Consider the following 23073-nt stretch of genomic DNA (forward strand, 5'->3'; position numbering starts at 1 on the left):
TAAGAATCTAAGCAAATGTATGGTATTCAGTGATCATAATACAGGAGCTGTTTCACGCAGTTCTTATCACAAATTCACTCAAAATTGGTGCTCATCAAAATACTACTACCTAACTTTTAAATGCAGATTGGATTTGACGTAAATATTTGCTCTTAAATATAATTGAATAGTATATTCATGTTGCAATGAACCCGAACATTTTCACCTGACACTAGGCAGGGGTAATCGTCAGCCTCTCGCGGAGAATTAGAAAGTACATTGTATATGAACAATCGTATCACAAAACTTGACATCACAAGCATGAAATATTCGAAAATCCATGCTGGTGATGTCATATTTTGTGATACAACTGCTGATGCTTTTTCCAATTCTCTACTAGTTGCTGATGATTACCCCTGACAAGTGTCAGCCGAAAATATTCGGGTTTATTTTAATATGAAGATACTATTCAAATGGATGTTGCGGTTCCGTACCTCCAAGAAGCTCTTCTTGAATATTAGTACAGTAGTATTTAAATGATGGTGACTCACGTCCATTTCTTCGAGTTTCTTTTCAAAAGTCCTCTGTCGTTCACCCACGAGCGGGAGCATGTGCTCGTTGACTATTCGTTGCATGCTCTCGTCGTCGCATACTTTGGAAGTGATCAGGTTTTGCTGAAATAGAACGGTACTCACATTCACACTGTGTTATGAGCATGGAGTTGTGCAAATTACTCGAGAGAGCAGGAACTTGAAATACCGTAATTATTTTTCAAAATGCTCAACTAGAACTAGAGCTTTTGAATTTTTAAAACTAGTACTAGAACTACTACACACATTTGAAAATGCGCAATTACAACTACACCACACCTATAACTACTCACTTTTCAAAACTCGAATTAAAACTAGAAAAAATCACATTTTAAAACTCGTAACTAAAATTAGAGCTAGAACTACTCAATACTCACTACTTGAACTAGAACTACTCCCTTTTCAAAACTCGAAACTAGAATTAAAACTACTCACATTTTAAAACTCATAACTAGAGCCAGAACTACTCACCTTTTAAAACTCGTAACTAAAACTACAACTGGAACTACTAAATTTCCAAACTTCGTAACTCGTAAATAGAACTGGAACTACTCACTTTTCAAAACTGAAAACTAGAATTACCATTACAACTACCTACTTTTTAAAATATGTAACTAGAAGTATAGAGCTAATCACTTTTCAAATGTCGTAACTAGAACTAAAACTACAACTAATCACGTTTTAAAATGGAGCTATAACTACTCAATTTTCAAAATGCGCAACTAGAACTTAAACTAGAACTACTTAAAATACAAGTGGTTAGTTGATAATCCACCAACGAGATTAGCAGATTGTGCAAGTTTGATCTCACCGCATAACCGCTTGCATATGACAGGATTTCATTTACACACCACATTTCTTTAAACAAGACGAATTTCAATCTTCAAGACATGAAATCATAATATTTGTCTTGAGCACATAAAGTCATTGAATCAATATAAGTTTGCTATGTAACCAATGAATCACCACTTGAGAAGTTAAGTAGCCATGTAAAGAGAGTGTTTTGTATGGCATACTTGTCCATTTGATACTATACAATGGAGGGCCTATTTTAGATCTAAGTTCTAGCAGTAGAATCCAGAACACATTTTAAAAACATCATATTTTGGCTAAATATCATTTCGATGTCAGTATTATAAATGACCACTACAAATATTCACTCAAACAATCAACGGTAAGCATAATACTATGAAATATTACAATAAAATCACAATATTGTGAAAAATAGTATATCTGACGCCACACATACTATGAAGATACCTTGTATTTGTCGATTTCAGTGAGACACTGTTGACACACGTTCTCGAATTTCTCATTTAGGCAACGGATCCATTTCAAATGCAGCTGGTCGATATTCTCCTGCGCTTTTGTGAGGGCAGAATTCCATTTATATACGGATGTCTTGGTTGAAGTTGGCGGCTGGAATTGAGATTGAAATGGATTTAACTATCGTGGACTGCATACTATCTGGCAATGTGTGCAAACTTGTGCAAACTGCTGGGTTTTGAAAATGCGTAACTAGAACTAGAACTATTGACCTTTAAAAAGTCGCAACTAACTAAAACACAACCAGCTATAAACTGATAATACGAATTACTAAATTGCAAACGAGCTATAATAACTGGAAATAGAATCATGCATTTCAAAAGGACGGGGTTTCCAGTTGGAAATGGAATAGGTTTCACCCCTAAACCTAACTCCTAACTAGGTCACTAATAGTTTTAATAGTGATGACTCTGAGCTAGCGATGGCTGCAATTACATCGCATGTTTTCCAGTTGTTCGACAACTGAACTATTTTGTCAAATATGCAACTAGAACTAGAACTACTCAAAAATATTTTACTACCGTCATTGAAGGCCAACTGAAAACAGGCCGCGGGCCACTTTTCAAATTTGGTAGAAGCCGTAAGAACGCAATATCGATACAAAATAGGCCACACTTACGTCAGTACAACGGTCAGTAGACTAGAACTATTCAGTCTTCAAAACTGGCAATTAGAACTAGAACTAGAAACACCCCATTTTCAAATCTGGTCACTAGAACTAGAACTACTCACTTTCAAACACTGGGACCTACAACTAAAACCAGAACTACCCACTTTTCAAATTCGCAAACTAGAACTAGAACTACTCACTTTAAAAGACTGGCAAATAGAACTGGAACTAGAACTACTCACCTTTAAAAACTGGCAACTAGAACTAAAACTAGAACTACCCACTATTCAAATTCGCCAACTAGAACTAGAACTACCCAATTTTAAGAACTGGCAACTAGAACTAAAACTAGAACTACCCAATTTTCAAATTCGCCTACTAGAACTAGAACTACACATTTTTAAAAACTGACAACTAGAACTAGAACTACCAGCCTAATGATTGAGTAGCATCCGTTTGAATTATGTTCGTGAATGCCAGAAAACTCTATGCTAATGCATTTGCTACTTCAAAACTGAAAAAATTTATTTGGTCTATTGTTTTTTTTGTGCTAATTGACTTTAGCGATAGTTATATCAACAAATGATTAAATTTCTGTCAGAAAAATTTATCTATTCATGAACTTAATATATTGATATATTCACCCTGAAGTTAAAAACTGGCTGACCATGGTCGTTGGGAAAATGACTTCTCAATGACATAATTCTTAATCACAACAGATTGTTCTATTCTCAAAATCTAACCATAGTCAGAATTCTAAATTAAGCTACTTACCTTGAATTCCAGCAATTGCCGCAATATTTCTTCTCTCTTCGCTTGCAATTCGCTTTGTTCGCTCATGAATGTGGAGCTGACTTGACTCACTTCCGGAGGATTGCATATTTCGTCGCTTTGCATGAAGTCGCTGTCATATTTGTGATTAAAAAAGGTCATTATCGGTTTGAGAAGCAGTGTCTGAACTTGTAAAGACTTGACTTGTGTCACTGACTGGATGTATATCATCAGTTAAAAAGTTTTCAAATTCATAGTAATAACGGGCTTGACAAAATCAAGTGCCGTACCTTAGTGATACGATTCTGATTCGAGTAACAGGGTTCAAGTTAAGTATCACACATTATGACAACACAACAGCTGTGGAAAGTTGTAATATTGAGCCTTTTATGCGACCACAGAGAATAGAATGCCACATCTACATCACATTAAAGATAATTTGAATGTTTTTGGCCATGCCTAATTCATTGCACTTTGCGACAATACTGTGGGTTGCTCATGACTTCACAAATATGTTATTTCCACGAATGCGCATAGCTTTGTACTACATTTTTCGTATGCTGCAATATGAACAATCAAAGTTTTTAAAAAATAGTATCGTTTCTGGTTGATAAATCAAGTCTTAGCAGCAGGGATCTTATAATGTCAGTACTTTAAAAAAATCATCTCTCACTTTTCGACTTAAATCATTAAAATAAATACTCAAATCATATTGTCCAGCCCTAACTATGAGCACAAATTTTATCCTTTTTAGCTAAAATACGCAAACTTGATCATATCTTACATGAACCGTTGAATGGCCACATTGGCGTTTAATTTCTTCCAATGCTCAACCCGTTCGGTCCAAGTTAAGTAGAGTGTCATCTTCCGTTGAATTTCAGATTCCAGTAAATTGATCCGCAATTTCGCATAAGCTCTCCTGAAAAAATCAAATTACGCACCGAATCAATAATGATCATGATGGGAGCCAAACAGTATTGTACAAACTACCAATATAGTTAGTTGACATTCAACGAACTACTAGTTTTCTGAGTAGTTCCAGTCTAGTTGCGCAGTTTGAAAAGTAACCAGATCTAGTTGTAGTTTTAGTTGCAAGTATTGCAAGACTAGTTCTAGTTCTAGATGCAAGTTTTGAAAAATTAGTAGGCCTACCGCTAGTTCCAGTTGTAGTTGTGAATTTTGAAAAATGTTTATATACTCACATTCATATTGATTTTTAAGTGCCACTGTAAAATAATTGTGTACCGTTTCCACTTTTTTCCCGATTTACTGCCACTTTAAGGCTCTTTTTACTGTATTTTCATGGAGATTGGCAATTCAAAAGATGTTTTTAGTTGTTTTAGGGTTAATTAATAAACTGTCTTTCGTAACGTAACATTACTGTGATGGTTTCAAACTAGGAATGCAAAAGAACTAATAATGAAACCTATTCACTATGTGGTCACAAACAAGTTTGTTTATGATCTTGTATAGTGCCGGTAGCTCTCATATAACGCACATGAAGTTTGCGGAGTCAATATGTCGGCTATCATTTGATAAACTTAGGTTTATAACTAAAGCCAGGCAAGATCCAGTGCCAGAGTGATTCCATTCTGAAACCATGGTTGTAACCAAGTCATAAGGTTCCAAGTCATTTTCAATTCACCACCGAGTCAAGTCCGAGTCCAAGTCAGCTCGTGGAGGGTCGAGTCAGAGTCATAGTGTTTTGACTCGAGTTCAAGTCATTATGTTCACTGTTCAATTTTCAGTTCAATCAGGTTCAACCCATTTTTTTCAACTCTGCTTAAGTCATATAGAATGGTTCGCGATCATAACAGTGAAATTTTCCTCAGTTTCAACAGTTGGTTGTCCCATTTTCCAAGTATCAGGACTGATAGACGAAAGACCAATAACGTGGTAACTTTAATATTACGATACAAAGTTACAACGAAATGTCTGTCTTGGCCGTCCTAGTCTCGAGTCATATGACTTGGTTCGAATCATGCGCAATGACTCCAGTACAAGTCGAGTCAACACACAGATTCACAGAGTGAAGTCGAGTCATCAGAAATCGTGACTCGATTAGGACTCGAGTCGAGTCATGACTCAAGTCATTACAACCCTGCCAATCTCGTTACCTGTTAGCTAGAATGCCTTGGTTTGCCATCATTGACTCTCTCTCAATATATCTTTGAACGTCGACGGGCATGAGAAAGGCGATCTGCGACAGAACAGCTGCATACTTCCGAAACACGCCGGACATCTGCATTTATAAACAGTCACAATTAGAGCCTGATCGATATCGGATTTAGGACAGACAGCACATAAAACTATAACAAGTGCCATTGTCGATATTAAAAAAATATTCATTGGGGTTGTTTAAAATTACCATTTTTTTCAGATTTTTGTGATTATCAGCTAAAATTGCACGGTTAGCTAAAACAACAATGCACGAAAAATTTGACTCGATTCTGACAAGTTAAAGTGAAGCTATAATAGTTTAAAAATTTTGAATTTGTTGGATATTTTGCAAAATAAGTAGGGCCACCAGTAGTTCTAGCTGTAGTTGTAGTTGCTAGCTTTGTACAATGACTAGTTCTAGTTGCAAATTTTGAAAAATGAGTAGGCCCACCAGTAGTTCTAGTTCTAGTAGCATAATAGTTAGAATTTGTTATAAAAATTAAAATTTTCAATATTTACTGTCCCCATGGAATTGGTAAGCAATTAAACAAAACAATGCACATCAAATCTGGCTTAATTCCAACTGGTAGGAGCGGAGCTATTGGAGTTGAAGATCTTGGATATCAAGAAATAGCATATAATATAGGTCAACGGTCGTATCAGTCGTATGTTCTTTCCAATTCTCTACTAGTTGCTGGCGATTACCCCTGACGAGTGTCAGACGAAAATATGCGGGTTCATATCAATATGAATATATTATTCGAATGTATATTAGGCCTACAATATTTACCGCGTCAAATCTTTCATTCTCAACCATGTCGTAGGCGGCGTCTGCTTCCTCGATCCATTTCACACGCAACGGCGAATGTTCGTCGGCCGATTGCCATAGATTTTCAAGGATTTCCATACTGAAGTTGATCAGGTCTTCGTCTTTATCAATTTCACTAAAATGTAGTGATGAATGTTACGAATTGAAATAAAATATCAAAAGATATAATTATTTAGTGAAAACAGGTGTCAAAAACTTGAGCCTTTGAGGTAACTATTGATGCCCCATTTTATTATTATACCTACAAATCAAACGTTCATTACTGTTAACAGACAGCTAACAATGATTCAAACACTGTAATTTGAATCGAGTAATAATATTCATGATTCTAGTGGAGTAGTGAGAAATGAAGTTTTCTGGTACTGAAATTATACATTCCATGCCAGTAGGAGTTGATTTATCAAGAATTATAGATTTGATGTTGTTTTCCACTGTGGAATTCTTGAAGCCTTGATTTGGCCGTATCACAGCATACAAAACATAGCACACAGCTACACACGTTACTGGAGAACGACCAATCATTCAATGATCGTGCGTTTTACTGAGCCTCCATTGTTCCACAAATAAATTGACCACAAACGAAGTGATCGAAGCCTATAGTTTACGTTGTCGTTGTAAACTACTAGTAAAGTAATTCGATGGCAAACTATTTAGTTCTATTCTGTTCTTACCTTAACCAAATCTCTTGTTAAATTGAAATTGCAGAATTTGAATATAGTTTATATAATATACTCCTCAACCATTGGCGCAGGCTCGAATTGTATGATATCAATATGTATAAATGGGTAATGTATTGCATCTCAATATTTAGTTTCTGTATTCTCTATTTTGGCTGGTAAATATAAACTGAAGCTCTGCAATTACTTACGCAGTTTAATAGTTCTATGTAAATGTGAGCGATACAGCGCCTTCTTGTATATATTTACCTATATTTTCGTTCATCGGTTCAAAATCAATGGCCACTCAATCTGTATTTCAGACAATTAGTAAAATGAAATGACGTAATCATGCCTCATACTTCGGAAAGGCAACTTGACTTGAATTGTGACTTGACTCGTGACTTGACGTGACTTGATTCGACTTGACTCGAGTCACCTCCAAAAATCGAGTGACTTGACTTGACTCGAGTCAAAATGCACAATGACTCGAAATGACTTGTGACTCGAAGGTAGTGACTTGATCCCAACACTGCTGTGTAGTCGTGATCAACCCTCAGCATTGTCACAAAGTGCAATGACATAGATATTTTGCTTCAAAAACTGAACAACACGACCTTAATCGAATGAGAAACCAAGTAATATATTGTTAGTTTCAGATGTTCAACACTCTTCCTACTGTGCCACGGAGGTAGTCCAGAGCAAGACCCCAAGGTTGTATATAATCAAGAAGGCGAGATTACCTTGTTATAAAAACAGACAAGCTTTTATAAGTTCCCTATAAAGTCACGACTCTGCTGACGCATGAGTCAGACTGTGGTTTGAGGAGGTGAAACTCTCTACCATGTTTCGAAAGTATGGATCAAATTAGTTGAGCAAACGCGGTCACTCATGGCTTGTTTGAAAGAAGACATCTCTGTCCATGTGAATAGCATGTACTTATTCGCACTCGGTATACAATGTGGACTCCATAGGAGTCTAATAAAAACTTCTCCATTTTACAACAAAGGTATCTCTTCTTCTTGATTATAAACACGCTCGGTTGACCTGATCTCGTCTAGCTCCGTGGCGTAGTTGGTTAGGCGTTGACATTCTGAGTCCGACGATATATTACTTGTTGGTTTCGTATCCCATTGACGTTATGTTTTACAGTTTTGAAAAGTGAAGTGAAATTTTTCGGAAAAACCTACCGGTGCCAGCCGTTTAAACATAGGTAAACCGAGCTAACTACAGCAAGCTACAAATCAATTTCTGTTAAACTTAAAGTCTACCTACACAAAGCATTTACTAGTGTTGATGACAAATTAACAGAGCATATGCCGTCACCTGAATATTTCTTGAATTTTTTTCTCATCTGCCTCAAGTTTGACTATTAGATCTTCACCGATGCTGGAAATTCTCGGCTCCACCCGCGTTGTGATCGTGCTCAGTTCGACGTGCATTTTCTCCAGCTCAATTTCATGCCTGTATATATTAATATTTATTTTTGTTACTATTTTTGTATGATTAGAAGTGGTCAAGGTCAGCAATGACCTAACTAACGTCACAGTAGATTGTTGTCATAATTAGACTCGGACAACTAGATAATTCCAGTAATGTAATCTAATTGTAATCGAATTTGCACAATGCTTCATAGCTCTCGTTTTAATTCTAATCTAATTTGGAAAAAAAACATAGGAATAATTCTAATTCTAGTGTAATTTGATAAAACTGGGCAGCTATATATAAATAATTGAAGAGCTTCTTGGAGGTACAGAATTTCAATTTATAATTGAATAGTATATTGATATTGAAATAAACCCGAATATTTTTGGCTGACACTCGTCAGGGGTAATCGTCAGCAACTAGTATAGAATTGGAAAGAACATTGTATATCAACAATCGTATCACAAAATATGGCGTCACCAGCATGAAAGAGAGAGCGTTCAATGTACTATTTTTGGGTGGTACACGAACTCCTTTTGTTGACATAGTTTTGGTTGGTGTTTTTTGATAAAAGTCGACTTGAGTAACTAGGTTTCCCATTTTCCCATCTGTTCATAGAATACTTGAGTCAAAGGCGTTGCTCGTGTACAAAAAACACCAACCAAAACTCTGTCAACAAAAGGAGTCAAATCGACTTGTGTATTACAGGATTAGGTTGGGCACAATTTTTCATGAACAAGCTAAATGTTTTCAACATATTTTTAACATTTAACATTTGTTTAACATATTGGCTCTAGTAACCGCAGAAAGAACGTCGGCGACGAAACCATTGCACAAAATGATTGCCGCATGTTCGCCAAAATCTTCGATATTAATATGTCCTAGCGCCGAGTAATCTTGTCTTTTCCAAATGAGCCCAGCGGTATACAGAGCCGACCCGCAACACATGCAAATGACATTATTATTGACCGAATTAATTCATAAACTTTCGCGCATTAGGTCAAGGATGCACCCTGACAGAAGTCTTGTGTTTATCATTAAGCTACCTAATTCGCTCCTATCGGACGACAAAAAGGTCAATTAGGTCATCTACATTCATGCGGTCCGCGCAATGGTCTGTAAATTTCATGTGGCCCTTTAGCCGAAAAGGTTGGCCACCCCTGCATTCATTAAAGATGATAGGCTGTATATTCATGTATTTTTAACCATAGTTATTTCATTGCACTTTGTGACATCGCTGAGGTTGATCACGACTTCACACATAGGCCATTTCCAGTAATATGCATAGCTTTTATTACATGTTTCGTATGCCAAGGTTTACAGACTTTTACAGTGGAAAATAGTATTGAAACTATAATTCACAATGATCAATCAACTCTTAGCGGTAAAGAAGGGTATGATCTCAGGAATGGATCAAAATCATTAGAATTGATACTCAATTCAGACGAGACTACTCTAATCATTGGGCCCAGACCTACCAAGGACCTATACTTTGAGAACCACTGTATTAAATCCCAGCTAGCTCGTTAATAACATACATAACTCAATCAATGAGACCAGCACTACTAAGAGCCCATAATTTGAGAACCACTGTGTCAAATCTCAGTTAACTGGTTAATAGCATAACTCAATGAGATATTGTGCAAAGGAATCTGATACCACACCTTTCCTGTCTTCTTTTTGAGATTTTTTCAGTAATGGAAGACTCGTGGTCAATCTTTTTGATGTCATTAGGTAGCCTCTGTACGTCCGCGATGTGTGGGTCCTGTTCATACTGGGAGAGTCGCCCGGCTATTTCCGCAGTAACTTGCCTGCAAAGATGATATCAGAATCAATTGTTGTGGGTTTTTGAGGTCTTGAGGCACTTGGACAACTAGATAATTCTAGTTGTTTAATTCGACTAATTAGAGAAAAATGCAGGGAATCTAATTCTAATGTAATTTGTGAAATGTTTGAATATCTACTTTGAATCTTAATCTAATTTCTGGTTTTCCTGTAAATGATATAGGAGAACCGCATCGGGCGAAACGAGCCTAACTTGCTTACACAGACATTTGCTGTTCTCATGCTCATAGGTAGAGCCCGACTACTATTGAATTTTCGGTCCGATACCGATAAAACCGATATCTAACACCTTCACCGATAACACCAATTATTCAGCCGTTATTTAAATAAGGTGGAATCTACCTCAAAATGCGCATTTGAAAAACTTCAAAGCATTTATTGCTTTAGCTTTACAGCCATTGTCATACTTGAACATGAAATAAAAGGAAAGGCTCCATCTGCACAGTTTGAAAGTGTAACATACTTGAAATATAGCAACATTCTTAGTCTAGCGGTAAAGAATTAGAGTTTTCTGACTTGAAACCATTACGTTGTGACGTCACGAAAATTGCCGATGTTTTTTCACCTCCAATGGTCGATACCGATAATTTTTTCAAAGTCTAATATCGACTTGATATCATCAGCGAACCGATAATCGGCCGGGCTCTACTTATAAGAATAAAGCATGATTTGATAGCAACGGAACTTGATCAATTCTAATGTAATCTGGGAAAAACTGCGTAGCTGTAACTCTAATTTTAATCTAATTCGGAAAAAAACTGTGTAGCTATAATTCTAATTCTACTCTAATTTGGTAAAACTGTGTAGGCCTGGTAATAATTCTAATTCTAGTCTAATTTGGAAAGAACTGTTTGTAGCTATAACTTCCATTCTAATCTAACTTTTCAACAGGGGTTAAACCCGCTCAGAGGCCAAACGCCAGACGCCAAACGCCGCGCGGCAGCCGAATGTCTATACGGCGTTTGGCGTCTGGTTTTCTGAGACGCCGAGTAGCTATACGGCGTTTGGCGTCTGATATGGTGAGACGCCGAGTAGCTATACGGCGTTTGGCGTCTGCTATGTTCAGACGCCGAGTAGCTATACGGCGTTTGGTGTCTGTTCAGACGCCGAGTAGCTATCCGACGTTCGGCATCTGGTATGTTGAGAATAGGGTTTGATTTGAAGGTTGAGGCTTGAACAGGAGTTTTCTGCAGCTAAATCTAAGCAAACCATGTCATATCATTGGCCAGTGGGCAAGTGATTTGATGGTTGTTTCGTGTGTACCTGTTCTGTACACTGACTGTACCGTACACGCTATAAGTGAGGACATCGCGTGTGCTTCGGTGCTGGGTCGACATCGACACTGAATATCTGGCTGCTTGAGAACATACACGTTTCGTATTAGACAGGTCGTCAGTCACGTTACTACAGATACTGCATGATTTGTTGCTGGGAACTTAACCACCGCAAGAAGATAACAGTATGTGACGTGTAGTAACAAGATATTTTATTGTTTTCTAGTAGGCCTATAGTTAGTTAGTGATTGATTCTAGACTAGACCGAAACAGATGCAAAATCCTTTGTATCTCCACTTCTGTATCTCACTTTTTATCTCCACTGCTGTGGTAAATCAACAGTTCGCGTCACTGAGATCGTGTTCAAGACACACCTAAAATTTCGTTTCCATATTACTCCGCAAAATTCTACACAACACAAGTATACTCCAACTGATCTTCGGTTGTGAGAAGTTCAAGGTTAAAGACCAGGATTCATGTTGGTTGGAATTGTGGAGTGCTTGCTTTGAAGGTTTGTGATGCGTTCACTTATTGAGATTTGAGAAAATTTATTTGTAATCTACTTTCACGTAATAGGCCGCCGAACTCTACCCGATGCAAACCTGGATTTTGATCATTCTCGACGAGCTTGCGAAAGCTACCGCCAGCAGTTTGGTCAAATCTTGCTTGATGCGACGGGTATATTAGTCAATGTTGGATTAAAACCATTTTAAATACGTAGTATGTTTTGCATGCAGATGAATAAGAATTGGGAGATTATTGCATTGAATGCAGTGGTCCAAACCCAATAAAAAAGACATGAAATAGGTAGGGGAGATGTGGGACCGAAAATACTTGAAAAATTATCTGAGATAATCCTATGATTACAGTACGCGAATTTATCTACAAATGCATGCTGGAAAAATCTTTCACACTAACAAACCAGCCATTATTTTTAATGTGAAGTGTAGGCCGTAGGGCTTGTATCAGGGTATATAATGCCACATCTTTTTTAATTCAATATCATCCTCGAGTTGACTATTTTCAATTCAATTACAATATTTATAGGGTGGGGGGGCCATAACCAAATCAAGCAAAATGTTTGAATCAACTAATCACTTAACAACAGAAACACGCCTACACATAGAGGCTGCAAAGCATAGTTTCCTGTGGTGCTTTATCACCATAACGAGGTAATTGAAGGTCAAAATGTCGATTTATGGGTAATATGTATGTGCCAATAATTTTGTTGGTTTGGGCGTAAATCGAAACATGATTTTACTCCAACATTTGAGTTGATATAATCGAATAATCTATTTTATTCTTGAAGGTGGTCCCAGGTCCCATGGTTGTGTCACTCATGTGCCTTTGGACCTACCGAGTGGGGACCAATGATACGTTCGAACAACAAATTTTGAACGTTCATGAATATTTTTTGAAAAAGCGGATATTCATGTAAATGTCCAAGATACGTAGAGCTTGGATCAAAGTGTTGAGCCAGCAAAAGATATATTCTCGGCTGAAGATTTGAGGGCCAGAGATCATTTTGCAATTTTTGATCCATCGCAGGGTTGTAACCAAGTCACAAGGCTGCGAGTCACAAGTGAATCTCACTCTTATAGTTTTGACTCGAGTCAAGTCGAGTCATTTTCAATTTACCACCGAGTCAAGTCCGAGTCCAAGTCATCGAGCAGAGGTCCGAGTCATGGTGTTATGACTCGAGTCCGAGTCCAAGTCATTGTGTTGATTGTGTTGACTGCTCACTTTCCAGTTAAGGTCATGTTAAACCCACTTTTATAACTCTATTTGGTGATATCGAATGGTTCGCATTTATATTATACTAATGTTCCTCACATTTTGCTGTTTCTGGTCGCATTTTCAAGTACCAGTACTAATAGACAAAATCCCAATTAGGTGGTTACTATACTATTCTTCGAAATTACAATGAAATGTCGGTCTTTGCCGTCTGAGTCTCGAGTCATATGACTTGGTTCAAGTCATGAGCAATGACTCGAGTCCAAGTCGAGGAGTCCAAGTCGAGTCAATACACAGATTTACTTGAGTCGAGTCATTTCCGTATTTTGAGAAAATGACTCGAGTCAAGTCGAGTCATCAGAAAATCGTGACTCGAGTCAGGACCACATCTTTCCTATGCAATTACGAGATTACATTTGTCAGGTATATTGATTCTAACTTGTTTCCAGGATGCGTGTGACGGCTGTGGTCGATGGACGCACGGGCACTGTTGCCCGGGGCAGCAGATACCTGATCCTGATTTTTATTGCATGCTATGTACCCAGATGTAAATTCTGATGTTTATATATTTATTGGGGACATTTTACTGTGGTTTCGTTGCGTATTTACTAATGACTTTGACTGTGGTTTCGTTGCTTGTTTCATAATGATTTTTACTGTGGTTCCACTGCTGATTTCTCAATGATGTTTGCTGTGGTTCCACTGCTTATTTCTTTGTGACTTTTTCTGTGGTTTCGTTGCTTGTTTCTAAATGACTTTTACTGTGGTTTTGTTGCTTGATAATTTTTACTGTGGTATTCGTTGCATATTTCTTATTGTGGTTTCATTACATACTGTATCTACAGACTTGGGTCTGAAATTCATTGCGAGTGTACAAATAAAGGGTTGGGTTCAAGTCACGAGTCATTGCACATTTTGACTCACTCGAGTCAAGTCAAGTCATTTTAGCAAAGTGACTTGGGTCGAGTCAAGTCATACGAAAAAGGTGATTCGAGTCATCCCAACACTGATATGGGGTGGAGACAGGATTGTAACCAAGTCAATTTGACTAGAGTCATTTTCAATTCACCACCGAGTCAATTCCGAGAGCACTGGGTTGAGTCCAAGTCATGGTGTTTAATGTTCCCCCATCCAGCTCAGCTTCAGGTCACTTCTGTGGAACTGTCGGGGGTGATATCGAAGGCCTCGGATAATTCATATGTTCATTTTTCCCACTCTGAACATGTTTATTGTAACAGATAAAAGGCAGGTTTAGGGCCTATTTATCAGTCCTGATATACTATTCTTGAATAAGCCATAGAATGAGTAAATCGATTTTTAAGAAAATAACTCAGGTCAGCAAAAAAATTGTGAGTCGAGTTAGTAGTATAACGACAGGAGGTGATCAAGTAGGTCTTTTTTTTTAATCTGAACATACAATCATTTGGGATTCTGCCAACGCCTATTATGAAAAAAATGTAACAATATGCCATCTTCGGTATCATATAGTTGCGAGAACTCAATAGTCGCGCCATGAAAGGATTTAGCCTCTGCTCAGTTTACCGAGACACCAAACGCCGTATAGCTACTCGGCGTCTGAACATAGCAGACGCCAAACGCCGTATAGCTACTCGGCGTCTCACCATATCAGACACCAAACGCCGTATAGCTACTCGGCGTCTCAGAAAACCAGACGCCAAACGCCGTATAGACATTCGGCCGCCGCGCGGCGTTTGGCGTCTGGCGTTTGGCCTCTGAGCGGGTTTAACCCCTTCTCTAACTTTTGCAACTTCATTAATTCTGATACAATCTGATTTTTAAAAACTGTGTAGCTACAATTGTAATTCTAATGCAATCTGGAAAAGCCGAAAATTTGCTAGTTGTCCAACTTTTTCCACAATATTTACCTGTATGTCACTGGATTCTCCGTTGAATAATCGTTTGGCATACCAACGGCCCATAACTTTTGTCTTGCAGTTAAAAGTTCTGTAGGAGGGCGAACTTTCTGTGGGCTTGCAGTGGACTGAAGAGCTGGAAAGCGCGTAATTCCTTTCTTTGAAGCTTGCAACGAGTTTACTAGTTGTACTTCGGCGTCGAACATTTGCCGGTAGACTTTGCCGCTTGGTAGCACGCGGACTGGAACTTGCGTTTCAGCCATTTTATCCTTATTTCATATAACAGTATCTCGCGGTAGGATACACTGAAATATTTGAATTCGTATCCGTCACATTTCAGTATCTTGCAGGCGGAAAGTTTCAAATGTAAGCTATAAACCGATACTTATTCACAGTTTTATGCTGTACGGTACCACGCACAGCAGCCGCAATAATTCAGTCTCAGCCGCGTTGCCATAGATACCGCTTTTCTCATTCGGGCGTGACGATTGAGATGCTACTCGTAAAAGTCGTCTGATTTCACTCAAGACTATAGATAGTCACTTTCTATACTCAAGACAGACCAACAACAATCATTAGGTATAATTTTCATCTGAACAAGTCACACACAATGTACAATGCGATAAGACACAATGCGTTGTAATGAACAGATCGGAGGATGCCGAACGACACGCATCAGTAGCGAACTCTCTCACATCCACCTCGGCCTAGAGTGCCAGATGTCACTGTTCTTTTCGACGTTGATCTTTTTAACGCCGCGGTCCTTTCTACTTGTTCTTTCCATTCCTTGTGAATGCTTTCTTTCTTCGGGTCTTTTTTGTCGGGGGAAGAGGAGCCCAGATGAACCTCCGATGGGAATCGAATCCGGTCCACCGGCTTAGTGAGCACTTATCGTTACCACTACGCGACCTATCGATCTCGCTTCCCATGACATGCCGCCCTATTTCTTGTCGCTTTCTTTTTCTATACTATCTTCTTTACTTTCATTCAGTGTGCATGCCTCCTCTTTACATCGCCTAGGCCAACGTGGGTATGTCAGATTCCATAGACTACTCCTTGTCGCTTCGACATCTTCCTGTCTTTTCATTGTATCGCATTTTTTGTGGTGTATTGAACTGATAAAATTGCTAATAAACCAATGATGATGATGATGGTGCCAGGGTTGTAACCAAGTCACAAGGTGGCGAGTCACAAGTCAATCTCTCTTTTGTAGTTTTCTCTCAAGTTACGTTGAGTCATTTTCAATTCACCACCGACTCAAGTCCGAGACCAAGTCATCGAGCAGAGGGTCGAGTCCGAGAGAGAGAGAGAGAGATATGATATTCTTTCTCGCCTGCACCATCGAGATGCTTTGGCGACGGAGTTGCGATACGGCCCCATGAGGTCATCTAGTCTGCGCCCCCGTTTTTTTTTTCTCCTCCATGCTATCCGTGATTGCTGAGCGCCTAGCAGGATAGCTGCGGATACCATTTTTCGAGTCTTTGGTATGACCCCCGGCCGGGGATCGAACCCACGACCTACCGCTCGAGAAGCCGGACGCATAACCATTACACTATCTCGCTCGGTCTTGAGTCATATGACTTGGTTCGAGTCATGCGCAATGAATCGAGTTAAAGTCAAGTCAATACACAGTTTGACTCGTGTCGGGTCGAGTCATATCCGTATTTTGAGAAAATGACTCGAGTCAAGTCGAGGCATCAGAAAATCGTGACTCGAGTCGAGTCATGACTTGAGTCATTGCAACTCTGCATAATGTGATATAAAAGACACAAGGCGATGTAATGAAGAGATATGTGGCGGCCGCAACGGCCAAGTGGTACGATCTCAATACTGACATCCGTGTCCGATGTAGCCAGTGCAGGTGTGCTGTGCAGATTCAAATCAATTTATTTCTAACAGTTTGTATAATTTTTATTTCTTTTAGTAGGGCTAGCGTACGTCCAACTTCAGGAGGATTTGACCTCCTTTTTCAAGAAATTAAAAACGTTCTCATGTCTGGCAATTTGTCCTCCCTTATAGCTTTGACATCCAGACGATTCTACAGGCACCACTAAAAATGAAATGAATGACGCTAATTTTTCGGCGGCCGCAGTGACCCCAAGGACGACTAAAAATGGCGTTACTGCGGGTACGTGTCTGTGGAATCAGACACCCACCTTGGCCTAGGGGGTGGGCAAACTACGGCCCGCGGGCCGCATGCGGCCCTCGACACCGTTTTGTGCGGCCCGCGATGGTATAAAGAAATTTATCAAAAATATTGATAAAATGCGTACTTAAAATCGAGTTATTGCAAGGACTGGATTAACCTTTTTCTTAGTATATTTCACCATAATAATTTTAAGACAGTGGTTGTCAAACGGAGGGGCGCACCCTCCTTGGGGGTCGTGAAAGTATTTGAAGGGGACGCGAAGCTGAGCTCAACTTAAATTCTTTTCGCGCTCCGCGCCATTCACATACAATTCTAGGGTAAATACTTCCTATATTACTTTCATGTTCAATTTCTGGCGCGACAGCCCGATCTCAAGGCCCACGCAGTTTGAAAGATTTCAACCGGTAAATATCACAGAAATCCTAAACAACATTGACATAATTCGGATCACGAGTGTGATTTCAGATTAGCCAGTCCAGGTTTAATTATTTCAGTGGTGTGCTTATAATAACGATTCACGCGTGTCTTAGGTAGATTCGTTTTCTGTAAGCGTACAATTAGGGGATTTATATTTTATCGACACATAGTAGAAGCGCATTTGAAGCTAACATGGTTATGATGCTTTCGGCATTGTGTGTCTTGGAGCTGTACCAAAAGTGGAATTGGTAAATCTATGAACAGATCGCTGTTCTCAGATTTAAATTTCAGTCCGTTTCTAGGAATCGGGACAACCGACAAATTGGTTATTGCGGTCGACCAGCCTATGAAATCTCGCCACAGTTTCTCACGCTTGTCCCATTCATCAAAGTAATGTTTGGTTTGTATTGAATAAGCATATATATTATCTCCATGTCATCACTATATGATAAAATGAAACACCACAACTGCGTTTTGGTGTATAGTCCCAATTTTATATAGTGCGGCCCGCGAATGGATTCAGATGTCGAATGCGGCCCGCGAGCTCTAAAGTTTGCCCACCCCCGGCCTAGGCGATGTAAAGAGGGGGGCATGTACACTAAATGAAAAGTAATTAAGATAGTATAGAAATAAGCAAGCGATAAAAATGGGCTGGCAAATCATGGAAGGCGAGATCGATAGGTCAGTCGTGGTCCGTTAGTAATTGCTTGTATTTTAGGGTTGCCATACGTCCTCCTTTTTCGGGTTTTTGAAAATGTCCTCCGAATACGCCTAAATGTCCTTCTTTTTGAGATTTTGTCCTCTTTTTAGGAATTTCGGTCAAATTGATGGTAAAATTCGACTAAGATGCCGCAGATCGGCACCGAAGTGACGCTCCGGCGGGTATTCCGGGAGCTTACCGAAAGTGGACCTCTTTTTTATTTAGTCAACCACCCGACAATGTGAAGGAAAAAAACTTAATTTTTGGCACAGAACGATACAGATGACCTTATTTTATTTTTAGTCAACCGACTACGAAGTGGTAGAAATTTACCACTTTTTCAGGATTTCCGATTTTCCACCGGTATTCTGTGTTTGAAAATTTTGAAAAACTGTCCTCCTTTCCCTATTAGTAATTGCTTGTATTTCCACTTGATTATGGAGAATTGGACATGCTCGTCGACTGTTGGAAGGCCGGCGGGATACTGTTACACACATCGGGTCCGGCATATTTAATGGAGCGATGATCTTTTCGGTTGATCATATGATATTTGGACGACGTGGACGCGCGTGTGTTGTACTTGTGCGCTTTTGATTCCAAGGTAAAAAAAAAAGTCATTGAAATATTCGGGGCCACGACCGCAGTGGAACTGATACATAAACTTGGCGATTTCTAGTTTCCGCATATTTTCTATGTTTAGGACACCGAGTCTCTTCAGCAGCGACTTGTTGGGTTCAGGTGCATTAAATACCTACATTACACGAGGAACACTGAATGTAATTCGAGAGAGTATGAGTCAAAGAAGAGTAAAAAGAATGAATATGACGAAGCACAAAATTTAGGAAAATGCACTTGATCTCATAGGGAACAAGTGCATCTAATACCAATAAAATTTGACGTATAAGCGCAAAGAAAATGGTGGAAATGTAGTGTAGAGTATTCTGAACTTGAAGTTATTAATGTAGAATACGTGTACCAATAATAATTACCAGAAACAGACAAAAATGACGATTGGAATAATTCGTCGGCCATTTTGATTGAATCGAAATGTGAACTCGACGCCGCATCTATAATCATCGAACTGCGGCAACATTTTTAAATCTGGCCCGATAGAATGAATATCCGTTAAAAGCCCGTTGACGTGCGAGGCAAATTCAGGAAGTTAGGGAGTCAAATTTCATAATGGTTGCCATATGGTAACAAAGAGATGCAGTAAAGTTAACCTAACGACTTACAGCCGAGTTTGGAACGTACCAAAGTAATCTGACCCGTCACCAATGTTACCTCAAATTTTTCACGAACCTACGCGAAAACGCCAACCCACTGCGCAGGCCCTAGGACAGCTGCGCGCAACCGTTTTCCCATAGGGTAATAAACCGAACTTCTGGGGGACTTCGCCCGCCTGACTCTCCTCAGGCTATACGCTTTTCACCGCCACTAATCAGCTATGTCTGGTCTTCGTTTAGCGGGCGTTCCGACTAAACGCGCGAAGCGCCTAAAATTTTCTATAATTCATGATCAAATCGGCCAATATCATCGGGAATTGCGTATATTGCTATCGATTTTAAGTCCTGTCTATGCTCACGTAATCACATTTATAGGCATAATCCTGTCCATGCTCACGTAATCATGCTTATAGGTAAAATGACGCCCTTACATGATGCTATTTCGTGACCTCCTACCCGATATGCCAAAAGGTATTGAAATATGGACACAAGTAACTTTGATTCCGCTGCGACGGTATGGTGACGTATTATGGATTAATATACAAGGCAGGCGTACATGCATGAGAACGCACTTGCAACCGAAACATGCGATCGATATAGGCATATCGCGGTAAAACATTGATGTGACGTCTTAATACCGGCAATGCACTCATCACTATCAAGACATACAGTCAGATATAACGATACGAATATTCTAGTCTGATTGAAGCAAAAACAAGACCAGCGTATGACCTTATCGATAGAGGATACCCGTTCAAACGGATCGAATAAATTCACAAATTTGTGCTGCTTAGAAGCTGATCTAATGCAGCGCCGTATAGTGGTGCATTTTTCGATCAACGTTGGCAAAAGAATGGACATCTTCAACAATATTGGTGCTTGTACTTGCATGTTCGGCATATCGTCCGACATCACCGTACGTGGTCAGAATTCACCCGATGGAAGTGATGACTTCGAAAATTCGCGGCATTTAACTGTACAGTAAATCTTACAATATATTCAGGCTACGCGGAGAGGATTATTTATTAGTTTCCCGCAGTCAATTTCGAACTGGCCCATTGTTAGTTATGACTTTGAACCATATTATTTCGCCATTTCCACTAAGGATTGCGCTATTGATATGATATCAGACAGTATCGGTGAACTGAATGTTAGGAAGCTTGCGTTGTACACAACAAAATGGGCGGTCTATATCTACGTTACAGGGAATGAGTGCGAGTGTTAGATCAAGCCCGTAATACCTGTACGGCCCGGGCCGGACCAAATTGGCACTGCACCAGGTTCAGGCTGGCTTAAAAATGGATCACCGGTCAGACAACGGTCAATCTCACTGACCCCAAATTTAAATGAGAACAATCGTCGTCATTATTAAGGAAGTGCGAACCGTGGTTTGATTATCACGCTTAGATTGGGTGCGCGATCTTCGGGTTCTCTGTCGTATTGGAGGCGGGCTCCATTGCATGAATATCTGCTGATCTTCAGAAGTGCAGACGTACAAATTAGTATGATCAAAGCCGCATACTGCGAGTTATAAAGAGTTGTTTGTGTGCGAGGTGGGCTTTGAGATCTGATGTGCGGCAGCTTAGCTGATTTGTTGGTTGGGGACGCAACATGAGATAACGATGTTGCCTGCAATATGGTTGCTACATGACGAAACTCGCGCGAAACGGCTACTTCCTGACCAGGGAACTCAAAGCCTATCGATCTAAGGCAACTAAGATAAAATAAACACACGCTCAGCTCATGCACCCAGCATAATTTTATAGAGAATAATTTTGCATTTATTTAATCCTTCGAGGTAATCCGAAAGGAATGCACTCCTTACCCCAATAACCAGAAAATGTGGACTGTTAGGCGACACTCTTCGTCATGAAGAGAGGGATATTTTATAAATCTTGGCCGCATGCAAGTATTCTGATCTTAGCATTGCGACATTGTGTTTGACGTGGACCTTGTGCGCCGTTGGTGGAGAGGGCGAATAATCTCAAATGAGATGATTTACGAATAAGCGCTCGGTTTAGTTATACCCTGAGAATAGCGTAAGGAAGGACCCAGTCGTGGATAAAAGATCCATGAGCTTGCTATGCCTCAATATAACATAAAAAGAACAATTGTTAAGACATGTGTTATCAATTTATGTGCCGCAATCGCGGTTGCGAAAAGCTCGGTTGAACTTTGTGTGTGCAAAATGAAACAACAGCGCCCGCCTGCGGCCTAACGGGATAGGTAAGCGGTAAGGGCCCTTTTGATAAAAAGAGAGGCTATATGTGATCTTCTAAGTCGGCGATTCGGCCAAAAATGGGCCAGCGAGGCGTAAGTCATACAAGGTATGAAATACTAGCGTGAATTGCCGCATACGGGATACTGTAATGTTGAACTACAACGCGATTGTTGCCGGATCAAAATGGCGCCTGAAATTTTCATTCAAAATGGCGCTGCTAGGACCGAAACTGCGGACCCTCGAGTTGCGCGCGAGTCATGGCTCGTGGTCATTGATAAAGCCTAAGGCGGACCAAATTGGGCACGCCGACAGGATGTTTAACAGCGTTGTAGCCAGAGAACAATTGGTCAATTGCCACCAGCTGGAACACGAATAATTACTCATAAAGGGTATAGAGAGGAATGACTCGATACTAACTAGACCCGAAATTAGTTTCCAGCTATTAAGGAGAGGAAGCTCTGGTTTATCCTTTGAGTCAGAAACCCATATAATCGGCCGCACAACGCAGCCCAATTCAGTCCGATTTTTGGGCTCGAACACGACGCAGCAGAGTGGAAGCTTAGAAAGAAACGTAGCTGCGCGCGGGGCTGCGGCTGACACCAGGGCTACACCAAGGATCAAAGGCGCCGGGTTGAGTACCTTATAAATATTCCGTGTCCCATGTAGCAGTGCTAACGCAGTTGCGGTCATAGAAGGGTGGAGCCTTGGTCGGCTGTCTACGCGTTTGAAGTAGTGCGCATTAAATCGTCTTGTTAGTGCACCACACCAAATATGTTCCCGATTGTAGAATTTCGGCCTGTGCCTTCTTTGGTTACCATGTCAATTGCCCTAAATCGTGTTGGCCCTTTCAGTGTGAATCTGCGCCCCTGTGCTCACAGATGTAAGCGGCTTATGGTAAAAGTTCGGGGACAGCCCGCGGGCCGCTTGCACCCATGCCTATGTTTCGGACAGGCCGCGGCGAAATTTGGACGTTTCAAGTGTTGAACAAAATATTTAAAGGCCACGTACCTTTCAAATAAAAAAGGTTGAAGTTCGCTCTAAAGTTGCTGTGGAAATCCTGGCGAAATTCGCCATAATATAACTCACAATATTACAAATTACGGTTGGCCTAAGGGGATCCTCATGGAATGTCTGTTTTTTTCATGTCCAACGTAAAATACTATCATAAGTAATTTGGATTTTTTTGGCGGTTGTGGGATTCTCGTTTATGAAAAACCGTCGAATGGGGGCCACTTGGAATTACTATATTTAATATCCCTATTATTAATCCCGCGGCCCGCGGCAACC

The 23073-nt window shown here is 39.9% G+C and overlaps 1 protein-coding gene and 1 long non-coding RNA gene across 2 annotated transcripts in view; one reads left to right on the forward strand and one right to left on the reverse strand.

Moving 5' to 3' along the window:
- The window catches only part of LOC145435507 (coiled-coil domain-containing protein 180-like), a 67632-nt gene extending 52154 nt beyond the window's left edge, over positions 1-15478 (reverse strand). The window contains exons 1-9 of the mRNA XM_080312786.1: positions 15086-15478; positions 10011-10157; positions 8248-8385; positions 6227-6380; positions 5394-5518; positions 4061-4195; positions 3280-3409; positions 1830-1988; positions 531-653 (exon numbers count right to left, since the gene is read on the reverse strand). Coding sequence (XP_080168912.1) covers positions 531-653; positions 1830-1988; positions 3280-3409; positions 4061-4195; positions 5394-5518; positions 6227-6380; positions 8248-8385; positions 10011-10157; positions 15086-15336 — 1362 coding nt within the window. The 5' untranslated portion in view covers positions 15337-15478. The remainder of the gene's footprint in view (positions 1-530; positions 654-1829; positions 1989-3279; positions 3410-4060; positions 4196-5393; positions 5519-6226; positions 6381-8247; positions 8386-10010; positions 10158-15085) is intronic.
- On the forward strand, positions 11952-14045 carry LOC145435516 (uncharacterized). Its single transcript, XR_013913865.1, has 3 exons — positions 11952-11976; positions 12042-12143; positions 13649-14045. It is a non-coding gene; the product is annotated as an uncharacterized LOC145435516 (long non-coding RNA).
- Positions 15479-23073: the final 7595 nt, after the last annotated feature.

Source organism: Botryllus schlosseri, chromosome 3 (genome assembly GCF_051294905.1).
Source record: "Botryllus schlosseri isolate E-star chromosome 3, Bs_hap1, whole genome shotgun sequence".
Lineage (NCBI taxonomy): Eukaryota > Metazoa > Chordata > Ascidiacea > Stolidobranchia > Styelidae > Botryllus > Botryllus schlosseri.